The sequence below is a fragment of the Haliotis rubra genome, unplaced genomic scaffold (assembly GCF_003918875.1).
Source record: "Haliotis rubra isolate DU_JTF1 unplaced genomic scaffold, ASM391887v1 Scf168, whole genome shotgun sequence".
NCBI lineage: Eukaryota > Metazoa > Mollusca > Gastropoda > Lepetellida > Haliotidae > Haliotis > Haliotis rubra.
Genome location: NW_025765647.1, coordinates 600751 through 613419, shown reverse-complemented (window position 1 = coordinate 613419; position 12669 = coordinate 600751). Strand labels below are relative to the sequence as shown.

Below are 12669 nucleotides of genomic sequence, written 5' to 3'. Positions count from 1 at the left end.
ATAAATATTTTATCAGTATCACAATCAACATGATACCATAATTATTATCAATCCTCATAATACTTTCTGGTTCAACTATGTCCATAAACAGTAATGGTGACAGCATACATCCTTGTCGAACGCAACATTTGGTAATTCCATAAATAACAGTTAATTCCATAAATATTTGTGTGGCAATATTTATGAAGAACACATATATTAGCAATAAAAACAAACTATAATACAGATATGCTGTTTGGAATTTCAAACCAAAGAGTCTTGCATTAATTACTGCTGTAAAGAGTTTTTCTTAATATCAATGAGGGTGCCACCTCAACACTTACTATGGTCTGTAAGACGAGCTTGCTTACAGAGAGAATACGTTGAATAAGCCCACTGTTCCAAGTCAGCGGAAATGTCTTAAGAACTCCATCGTGTCATATCGAGCTCATGGATTTCTCCAGTTTGGAGAATATGTTCCTCTTACATTAAGTTGACACATCATCATGCGATAAAGTGTTAAACCCCATTCACTCAAGGTCCATTCAGTCCATTTCTTCTTCTGTTATTATTTCTCAATACCATACTGGCTGAATGGGCTATATACACGTGCATCCTTCTTCAAATAATGCCTGATGTGAATCGGACGTATAAAACATCATGTACGTTAACCACGTCCTTGAAACCGTTTCATTTTTAACTAAAGACACCCTGCTGTTGGCATAACACAATGTAAAAATGACTTTGATATCTACACTCCAGACCGCAGAGCCAGAGTCAGTTATGCTTTCATCTTCTGAAAGAGGTATGACAAGACAGCAATGGCGTCTGACGCCAATAACGCGACAAGAGTGAAGGTGATAAGTATCACCCCCAGAGAACCCACAACTGCTGCTGAGGGCCGTGGGTCTGCTACACTTGTCAGTTTGCGTATCGTTGCCGATAGATATTGTTTGGGTAGTAATAGTTCCTTCTTGATGTCATTAACAATGCTTGTCAGTTTGGTGTTTGTTAAATTCGTTACACATGTGCAGATACATAACTGTTTTCGAACTGACGAAATTGATATTGACGTTGTTACTGTCATTATCGTTGATGTTACCGGCGTTACCGTTGATGTTACCGTTAGTGTTACCGGCGTTACCGTTGATGTTACCACCGTTACAGTTGATGTCACCGACGTTACCGTTGATGTTACCGTTGATGTTGCCGGTGTTACCGTTGATGTTACCGGCGTTACCGGTGATGTTATCGGAGTTACCGTTGATGTTATCGGCGTTACCGTTGATGTTACCGGCGATACCGTTGATGTTATCGGCGTTACCGTTGATGTTACCGACAGGTACGTTGATGTTACCGTTGATGTTACAGGCGTTATCGTTGATGTTGAGGGACCTGATGCAGTTGATAACGTAGACATTGCATTTGGGATGACAGCTTCAATGCTTGGTGTATTTGTTTGGTTTAATGTCAAAGTACTTGCGGTCGTGGTTGAACTAGGAAACATGGTAGTCGTGGTTGTAGTCGCTGTGCTTGTCTGAGTAGTAGTTTGTGTCGTTGTCGGAGAGGTAGTTGAAGACGTTGTTACTTCACTGGTTGTATGCGGCGAAGTGGATGTAGTTGTAGAAGATGGGACCGTAGTAGGAAAAGTGGAAGTAGTTGCAGGTGTTGTCGTTGTAGTTGTAGTTGTGGTTGTGGTCACTGCAGTTGTAGTTGTGGTCGCTATAGTTGTAGTTAATGTCGTTGTTGTTGGAATAGTGGTCGTTGTAGTTGTAAATGTAGTAATGGTAGTTTCACTTGTCGTTGTTGTAGGTGCCGACGTTGTGGATGTACTAGATGACGTTGTTGTCCTTTCCTAAAACATATCAAAACGGAGCAATTGGGAAACAAAGGAAAATGGATTGATAAGCTGCTACCGTGTTTGTGGGCTAATCTCATTATTTGTACTGAGCAAGAAAGGTTGAGGATATTTTTTTCGGGGTATATTTGTTGCGAAGATTTCCTGAATATTTTTCCTGAATATGTTCCAGAAAATATTCATGACGTCTAACTTTTTGTGTTGAGTTCATAACTCCTACCTATAATACATGCCGGACCTGGTTGTTTATCAGTCAGTGGGGCGGTGAGGTAGCCTTGTGGTTAAAGCGTTCGCTCGTCACGCCAAGGACCCGGGTTCAATTCCCCACATGGGTACAATGTGTGAAGCCCATTTCTGGTGTACCCCGCCGTGATATTGCAGGAATATTGCTAAAAGCGGCGTAAAACCATACTCAGTCAGTCAGTCAGTTTATTAGTTCAAGGAAGCTGTATCCAAGAGTCCATCCTGTCTTCAAAAGGAATGTATTGATCCGACAGTTTTGAAAACGACCGGCAAGGTATCGTCTAATAAGCCATGACGAACTTGTCAGCGTTTACAGGTTAGTTAAAAGAGGTCATCGAGAGATGACTACAACACTACAAGACGTCAAGTAACACGTGACCTGAATACGTGACAATGGAAACTGTTTTATCTATCAGTCAGTACATATGTGTAGAACAATACACTGACAATACACAGTGCAAGCCTCGCGTTTTGGGGAGTGAGTGAGTTTAGTTTTACGCCGTTTTTAGCATTATTCCAGCAATATCACGGCGGAGGACACAAGAAATCTGGTAATTGTTCGCTGGTGATGGGGAGGACATTCATCGGTCTATGAGATGATACAATTCCAAATATTTTATGAAATCCTCAGCTTCAAAGCTTTGATGAAATCATTTTACTGCAACTGAAATAGCTCATCTGGCAGCTGTTATACGAAAACAAATTATAACTGGTATGTGACGTTTCAAAAGTAACGTATAATTCGTTTTGGACGAAATTCCTAAATGATATTGTAAGCTACGTTGATAACGAAAACGCTCATACAAACTGACTGATAATTATTTTGCTCACTTGCTATATATTTTGTCGAACGGACCTAAATTAGCATTCATTATACCCGTAGTTATAGTCTGTTTGCAGTGGAAACGTACCGATGAATTTCACTTTTAACTAAGAAGTAAATCAAATATAGTGAAATTAACATTGCGAATCCTCATAATTTTACCTTGCCAATTGAACATTTGAATCTCAGAATTTTATTCATCTTAGGATAAAGGTTGTTTAACAAACGATCATAGATTCAAATCGCTATTATTGGTTTGTATTACAAGGGGGTAAGCGCCGTAGTTGGAACACTGAAACAAATGCAGTGCGGTACGTGATGAGCGTTAACTTAGACCAACTCTACTTGTTCTCGGTGTTTCATTTAATGTGCATACACCCTTGTAATACAAACCAATAATAACGATTTGAAACTATGATCGTTTGTTAAACAACTTTTATCCTAAGTTTAATAAAATTCTGATATTCAAATGTTCAGTTGGCAAGGTAAAATTATGAAGATTCGCAATCTTAATTTCACTTTATTCGATTTGCTTTCTTGTTTAAAGTGAAATTCATCGGTACGTTTTCACTGCAAACAGACTATAATTGTGTCATCACGTTTGTACGCAGACCTACCTCCGGCAGTGTCATCATGTTCCATCCTATTGGCATTGACCACGCGATTTGGTATGAAGTACCGTAGAGATAACCCCACAAAGATCCACAAGAAGATTTGACACGGAGAGTATGAGATGTATTGTTCAGCGTTACGTATGTCACAGCAACGTCATCGACGTCACTCCATGTTAACGTCGGAGACACTGAGTCCACAACAATGTCGTTTTTACACGCTGATTCAGCCAGTATGGCCATCGTCACGGGATAAAACCCACTGGAAAGTTGTGGGGCAGCGAAGACGTAGTTTTGAAGCCATTGTTCCTTTGGAGGAATTATCATCATAGACGGGTTTGTGTTATTTTGTTCACTTGAAAGATATGATTGAGACAATTGTGCCACAACAATCCTTTTATTTGATATCAACGTCGATGGAGAGGATGACGGTAATGGCAACTCTAGCGTATCTCCAGCGTTGGCAATGACGTAATCTACCGCTTGGAACGTTATTTTTGTATTTGCAAACTCTGCAACAATTTTGATCACGTCTCCAACTGTACGACCTGGAAAGGGCGCAAGAAAGTAGTCCATGCCCATCACGTGACTTGGCAGAAGCTGTTCCACAATGAAGTCACCCACCCCTCCTTTTTTAACACTGGTCAGGTCTGTTCCTACAAACACCCCAACTGGTTCGGAGGAAATAATGCGAGATCCCGTGAGATCTCCACTAGACTGCAGCTGGACTGTTTGATGCCTGTCCAGTGTGATGTTAACGGTATCGCCGTCGAAGAAATCTTTCCCCGAGAACGTGACTTTCTTATTATTGGATATTTTCAGATGAACGGTCACACTTGCATCATTCACAGAACTTACAACAGCTATTTCACAACTGTGTTCTTCACAGTACGTAATGGCGATGTACTCCTTAGCAAACGAATTCACTGGATAAGCTAAGAATGCACCGGCACTTTTGATAGGGCTGTAAGCGCTCTGAGTGAAACCCTGAACGCAAATATCACCACTGCTTATTACCGAGACACCACGATTGAAAATTCCCGAAAACTTCAGATTAATCTTCTTTGAAAGAGTGACACGAGTACTCTCCCCCTGGTTCACGGTCGTGGTGATGGTTGCCTGCGTTTCCGGTTCGAGAGGAGCCGATACAGTCACAGAAACCGGCGATGGCTCCTCTGTTGACAAGAACAGTTCCAGAGTGCTAGTATCTTGGACGTGTTCTATAAACACGACTATAAATTCTCTCCCAAACTGGTTCGGGACAGCTGCAACGAAGACGAAACACGGAGGCTTTAGTAAGTATGACGTAAATACACGTAAATAACAACACTATAATTTCATCGATTTCCTGATGTGTGCATCTAGTTTACTAAAATCTGACTTTGTTCTATAGGCCTATGTCCTTTCAGTACTGGAATAAGCGAGTGAGTGAGTGAATGGGTGAGTTTAGTGTTACGCCGCTTTCAGCAATGTTCCAGCAATCTCACGGCGGGGACACCGGAAATGGGATTTACACATTCTGCCCATATGGGGAATCGAACCCGGGTCTTCAGCGTGACGAGCGAACGCTCTAACCACTAGGCTACCCCACCGCCCCCAGTACTGGAATAAAAAGAGATAGGGACGAGATTTAAAATGCGAGGTAAAAGAAAGGTACGTGCACTTAAAAAAAAGGATTTGATTAAAATATACATATTACTAACGTTATGGTAGGGTTCCTGGGCTGAAAACAGAAGCTGAAAACACTGCAGACTTTAGGTCCAAAACACAGCAATGACACACGTTTTCTATCATCTGGGATTCGAATCCGCACCCTTAGATTGAACACTTAATCGCTGGCACACAAAGTCAGCTATTTAACCCACACCGCGGCTTTAAAAAAACTGGAAGCCTGACAACTGGTATTCAAGATCACGTACTGCTTGTACCCCTCTGCCAAGGCGCCTCACTGTGAGTGTTTGGATTCGTATCCTAGATGGGATTCAACCCAAATATATGTATTATTGAAGGTGTGACGATGGCATTTATAATAACAGTTTTATAGTATACGCTCAATGAACTACAGCTGCACTGGTAATACAGATACCCCGCTCCCACATAACGCTGACTCCGAACGGGGCACCTTAGTGGTTCATTTCTGGTGTCCCCGCCTAATTGCTTGAATATTGCTAAAAGCGGCGTAAAACTAAACAAGTACGTCCGAACCTTTTAACGTACGTGTATTGTATGTTTGTAAATCACGACCATGTATGTATACGAATTGGAATCAGTTGCCCGGAACTCAGCTTTCCTTATTAACGAGGTCGGAACTAAACGTTTGTTTGCTTGCTGTTAAGGCTGCAAGCAGAAATATTCCTGCTGTAAATAATCGAGTCAATCCAGTGATCAACAGCATGAGCACCTAATACGATGGGATACCCAATTGGGATACGAGAACATGTGTCAGCCAGGTCAGCAAGCCCGACCACCGATCCCGTTAGTCGCCTCTTAGACAAGCATGAATTGGTGAAAACCAGTTCTAACCCGGGTCTTCACGGGCACGGAACTAAATGTGTTTCAGTGATGTGTCAAGATAGGTGTACTCACCACATAAGCATGTACTTGATAGCAGGATCACGCCAAACACCACACCTGGACCCATCTCGAAGGCAGCTCACTATGGACAAGAAACGATTGAAATAAGTGCACATACAAAAAACGTGCAAAAGAAAGTAAACTTTCAAAAACTGAATTTATCCAAAAGATTACAACGTCAGCAAACCGAAACTAGCTCAAAGCAGTTCCCAAATTATTGCAAACGTTAGGTCCAAAACTCCGATACCTGTATCAAATGAACTGCCATCGAATAAACATTTGCGCGATTCATTGTCAGACACCATTAAACACGGACGTGTACTTTCTTTTGCCTGTTGGTTCACTATCAAAAACACACTGAGATAAAAATGTTTCATATTCATTTTACAGGTGAAAGCCACAGTCATGTTTCCTTAAAGCGGATACTTAGACTCCAACCGTTATCCTGAATATCAAATCTCCTTCCTATGATGGCAAATGCCCAGTTCTCATTACCACTTTCATTCCCCTTACGGCAAACTTAACGCTGAATTTGCCTCGTTCATCAGCTTGGAATTCTGTTACGATTACAAATGAATCCCTTGGAAGGATGGTCTTTATTCATAGCTGTTGCCTTGGACGAGTTATATACATGCTAATTGGAATCACAAGACTGAATACATATTTTTCTTGATGCCAGCTCGTAAGTAACGAGCTCGTGCGTGTTTCATTCCATAACAGCAGCAACAACTCTTTCCCTGTTTCGGAAAATGATTGATATATTATGCAGATGGCGTCTCGTATGATTTTAATACAAAGGATAATTGATTTTATTGACATTAATCCACTGGTTAAAAATTTAATAAATGTAAAGGAATTGTCATACATGCCTAAATTTGGAAACGTATAGAACACATATGTCAGAAAATGTATTGGAAGCGTTTCTGAGGCTTTGAATGTTGTAGCACTGATTGGACAACTTTTGAGTCGAATGACATTTTTTTAAATCGTCGTAGAAACTTCAATTCAGAAACAACGGCTGGAGCTGGTGGACTGTTGCTTGATATGAAATGAAACTATTGGAATGTTGATGATTCCACTATTCGTAACCTATGAGGCTGATTTAACAACCATCTGACCAGAAGCCTGATGCGTTTGTTTTATAAGGACACAGAAATCACAATATAATTACTGTCATCAGGGCACAACATCTAGCTGTTCATCAAGCATATTAATCTAACAATTACAGCGATATAATGTCTGTTCTTTAGGTTTTGAAATGTTTAATGACATATCTATGGCTTTAGTTTGATTCGGACTTTCAGGTTAAAATAGACCCAAGAACTACATAATTGTTAAGTGGGGGCTATATGGACGGGGTGTCGAACAGGGTAAATGGTTTATTACGTCATCACCCGACTTTGATGCTCGTAATATCAATCACTAGTTTATATGTCCCTGTTCAGTTACTTACAGGGCGCCATCACATGGCCGGAGTGCTACATTATACAACTAACATACTGATTATAACCATGAAGATATACTCAAAAAGGAGGTGAGGTGAAATTGGGTTTAACGTCGTGCTTGAGAATAGTTCGCTCATATGACGACGTGCATGCGTGTGTATGTGTATGTGCGGCTGCTTGTACTAGCCCAGACTTAAGCTGATTTTATAGCGCTAGCTCACTGAGATACCATGCCGCAGTGAAGCATGAATACCCCACTCAGACACATTATACTGACTCCGAGCCCACCAGTCCTTGTTGTACCCATTAATGCCGAGCGCCAGGCAGGGACCAACAAGTGCCATATTTTAACGTCTTTTGGTATGACGCGGTCGGGGATCGAACCCGCGACCTTCCGCTCTCCGGGCGGACGCTCTAACCACTACACCACGGAGGCGGTCCTCAAAAAGGAGAAACGCACATGCCTAATATAGGGAAATGTATTAAACGTATTCAAGTGTACATAAGTCTATTAAGCTTGAACATAGATGAAGGAAATTCGACACACAGATGAACATATGTATTGTTGTCACCATCAGCATCAATACAGTTCACTCACTGCACATGTGTGGCCACAAGGGGGCGTTCAGGTAAGACCCTGGTGACACCACCTCTTGCAGCCGTCACTGCTCGACACCGAATTGGAAGGGGATTGCACAAGTCGTCGGATGTTTGCTTTGGGAAATTCTTCGCGTTGGCAAGTTCTGCAAGTGTCTGAGGGCGATGGTGACGTTTACTGACGCGTCGATCAATTTCGTCCCATAGATGCTCGATCGGATTCAGATCAGGCGATAAGGTGAAACCACCCGGACGAAATGGCCCTGAGCAGGAGTGGTCATTCTTGGTCTTCACGATCTTGGGTCGAATTGAAGCGGGTATATCGATTCCATAATCGAGATATGGGCTGTGGTGGATGTTGAAGTGTCTTGCAACGGCAGACTGGGACTCCCTTGCTTCCAAACGTTCAGTAGCATTCAATCTTGGCATTCGTTTATGTCGTAAATTTCGCTATGAAATGATGAATTTGGTTTGACCTTTTATAGTCGATGACTCTACTCATGTTTCCGACACATTGCACGTGCAAGGTGCAAGAAAACCTTTTCTGCATGCACTTTTCATGTATCGTTTTCATTTTTATGACAAACGTTTACAAACACATTTTGGGATGCGTTTTCGCGCAATACACAAACACCACGACATGATTAACGGGATTCAATGTCTTAATGCCGATTGTTGTCAAAATATATCGAAATGAACGGCTTAAAACGCCGTTCATTTCTTCTTCTTTTTTAAGAGTGTAGTTTCCAATGATATCTCAAACACACTAGCTTTAATAGATACTTTACATAACAACTGAGATAAAATCGAAACTGACCACGTCCAATAAGAGTATAAAAGCGCTCATCACGACCAACCTAACGTGCAGGGTTTGAACGTATCACTGATCATTCTTATCATGATTCTGTATAGAAGAAGCGTTGAGACGATAATTGCACTCTGTTCGAAAAAAACCTTCCACATCAGAAATTTATGACTATGACGTGTAAAGGTCGGTGGCATGCAGTTTATCACTTGACAGAAAAGGAAAATAAACGACTTAAAATAACTGATATCTGAGTGGTCACATGTACACATCAAACATCAAACATTCCAGCGAACAATAAATTTTGCACAATTAATGTGGCACATAAAAGTGAAGCCCATGTTTAGTATTCGCTTTCTCGCTGGATTACTGCAAAAAGCAAACTTAACAAACAGTCAAAAACGTGGATATATAACTTCCATTTGTTGAACAAGTAAGCGCTTATTGCTGTCTCGAAGAAACCACTAGTCCCTATCCCCGCTTCATCTGTATTCCTCATTCTTCGGTTGTGTCGAACTTCGGATTACTCGAATTATCACTTTGGCCACTTCTTCGACACATCGGTGTTTGGCTGAACGCACTTTTTCACTCAACTGGATTATGTTCAAAGCATTGAAAATGATTTTACATCACTTCAGTCATTAGCCGTCCACTCAAACAAAGGTTTGACTGAAGAAGTCGTTATGAACTATTTGTTCTTCTAAACACAGGGACGTGTAACGTCAATAACTGATATCAAAGTATACAATTGTTACTGATGGGGTCTTAGCACAATGTAAAAGGAAAGGGATGTAACGAGGTCAACACACCAAGTGTTTTCAGGACGAATTCCACAATGCTCACTGTATATAACCCTAATGGGTTATCTACAAAACTAGACATAGATCACAAAAATCGAAGCCGTACTTGGGAACTAAGATCTTCGGAATGTTGTCGAGATTTTTCGATTTCCAGCCAAAATCCCCCCTCAGAATATACCCGTGAAGATCCGGGGGAGATCTTTGGCAAACCATGCTTGTCGTAAAAGGCGACAAACGGGAACGTGTGGTCAGGTTCGCTGATCTGGTTGACACATCGTATCCCAATAGCTCATGGGCTTGATCACTGGATTGTCTGGTCCAGACTTGATTATTTACAGACCGACGCAATTTGCTGCGTTAGTGCTGAGTGCGGCGTTTAAAAACATACAAACAAATAAACTCTTTAGACAGTATAAATGCAACTAAAAAAGAATTTGTCCAGCTAACTCACCGAATTATTTTTTCATCGTCTACACATACGACAGGCACCATAAACACGATGAATCCATGGCACCTGTCAACGCGCTAATCGCCATTCTTCCCGAGACACTTAATCGTAAATACCATATTATAATAATGAGTTAACGTACATTTAATCATAGCTAACTGGACTGTGTCGTGTCAGTTCGCGATTGACAACATTGACCATGATCACTGCCGCACTGACAAGAGCCAGCGATCTGATTATCTATAAATAATATATATCTCATCAGATTGTTGTACTTCAAAACAGATATTGTCCTTCCAGCTTTGTCCAAAAGCCACCTGCGTGGCCTACATGAAACGTTCGCACTGCCCATCCCTCAAATAACATCGCAGTAGTATGAAAGCATCCCAATATAAAGTGTTTGACCAAAGACCTTGGTGCATCTGACACATCAAATAATGCCATTTATAAGGCCAGTATGTTAACTGAGAAAATAATATGCTAAACCACGCATTAATACTAACAACGTTTGACTGCTTCTAAGACCCTCTTTCGTAATGGATTAAAATCCGTACAAAGAGAAATATTGGCTGGGTCAAGCGAATGTACCTCTGACTTAACCAGACTCCTCTCTGCAAGCAATGACGAGGTTGCTTTGTATTTACAGAAACGTCTTGGGACGAGTGGAATTAATACTATATAGATTCTCAAAACCTCAATATATTTTTCTTAAGCTATGTAGTCACAACTGGGTGGACTGGGACACATAGTCACAGTACTCTGTCCAAGTTTACTGCATGTTGCCGCAACTAGGCAACTAGGTGTTTGCACGTATTCATGTGGCCACCATCTGGTCATATACCAACGGATTCGTGGGTTCTTTTACGTGCACAGGGTTGTGTACTGTACACTAGGGTTGTGGTAGCACTGAAAGAGTCTGCACACCAAGTTGACTTCAAGGTTTTTACACCCGGTCACAGGTGGGCTCGATTCCGACATCTCCAACTCGCTTGATCCCTGGGACATTTGTCACTAACCACGGTGACAGTAGGTGTAGTTGCATTATCATCTTCAGACGTTCAGGACAATGCATCAGACACAACAGCTACCGTCAAGTGAGTGAGTGAGTGAGTTTGGTTTTACGCCGCTTTTAGCAATATTCCAGCAATATCACGGCGGGGGACACCAGAAATGGGCTTTGCACATCGTACCCATGTGGGGATTCGAACCCGGGTCTTCGGCGTGACGAGCGGACGCTTTAACCACTAGGCTACCCCATCACCCCCTACCGTCAAGTGACAGGGGCCGCATCTGTATGCTAAATGCCTGTATTCCTCGCGTATACATATGTGTTGGGTTTAGGAATTTGGCTAAGAAGACATCTATGTGGGCATCTTTGGCGTCTCCGTCACGCTGATCTGACTGGTCTGTATGAAACAGAATTATTTCTTCAAATTGTTACCAGGACAATTTGGCCATAAAGATCTACTTTATCTTAAGGTATATCGAGAGAGAATATAGTTTTACGCCGCTTTTAGCAATATTCCAGGAATTGAACCTGGGTCAACGGCGTGACGAGCGAACGTTTTGCCACTAGGCTAGGCCCCAGGTACACTGATGGTCTGACAACGTTGGGGGCGGTGGGGTAGCCTAGTGGTTAAAGCGTTGGCTCGTCACGCCGAAGACCCGGGTTCGATTCGCCAGATGGGTACAATGTGTGAAGCCCATTTCTGATGTCCCCCGTCGTGATATTGCTGGAATATTGCTAACAGCGGCGTAAAACCATACTCACTCACTCACTCTGATAACGTTGAATAACGGCTAAATAGCTGATTCGATAACTTCAGAAAACTTTAACTGGCAATTATAATTTGAGATCTTAGACTGAGCGAAGTGTACAATGTAAGTTATCGTAGAATAGTATTGTAGACAAATACTTCCTGTGATGTTGCACGGATGCATGGATTACCAACTACTGTATGCGTTATACTGTCCTTTGGATGTCCTTTGGAAAAAGAAACTCTGTCGGTCTGATAAGGTGCCCATTGTCTAAATCATAATATACTTTTAAGAAAAGTAGGGGAACATGAACCTTTCAATTTGGATAGGAAGTACAAGCGTTAACAAACTTTTCAAAGACAAGACATCATATGAACAGGCATCACCATTTCTATTTTATCACCACCCCCTAAACACAACGCGTGGCATGCACGTGCAGTGTCAGTAGCCCCATACGTGCATTGAGTGCCAGGTTTTCATTTTGACGGTTTTCAGTAAATCACTGTCGACCATTAATGTTGATCTTTCAAGTAGTTAGTGTTTGTTTCTTGTCGGGTTTTCTTTTTTGAAAATGATGCTCGTACACATTAGTACTGTGTTTTGCCCGAAATTTCGTATTGCGATATATTGCGATACACTTCCTGTATTGCGATCGTAATGCGATATATTGCGATACACTCTTCTGTATTGCGATACGTTTGCGATATATTGCGATATATGATAACTCT

At 41.6% G+C, this 12669-nt stretch overlaps 1 protein-coding gene across 1 annotated transcript; it reads right to left on the bottom strand.

Moving 5' to 3' along the window:
- Positions 1 to 222: 222 nt before the first annotated feature.
- On the bottom strand, positions 223 to 6155 carry LOC124272248 (uncharacterized threonine-rich GPI-anchored glycoprotein PJ4664.02-like). The gene is made up of 3 exons (XM_046707410.1): positions 6101 to 6155; positions 3521 to 4779; positions 223 to 1834 (listed from the first exon to the last, which is right to left on the bottom strand). The coding sequence occupies exons 1-3, from the start codon at positions 6153 to 6155 to the stop codon at positions 761 to 763; spliced, it is 2388 nt and encodes a 795-aa protein (XP_046563366.1). The 3' UTR covers positions 223 to 760.
- Positions 6156 to 12669: the final 6514 nt, after the last annotated feature.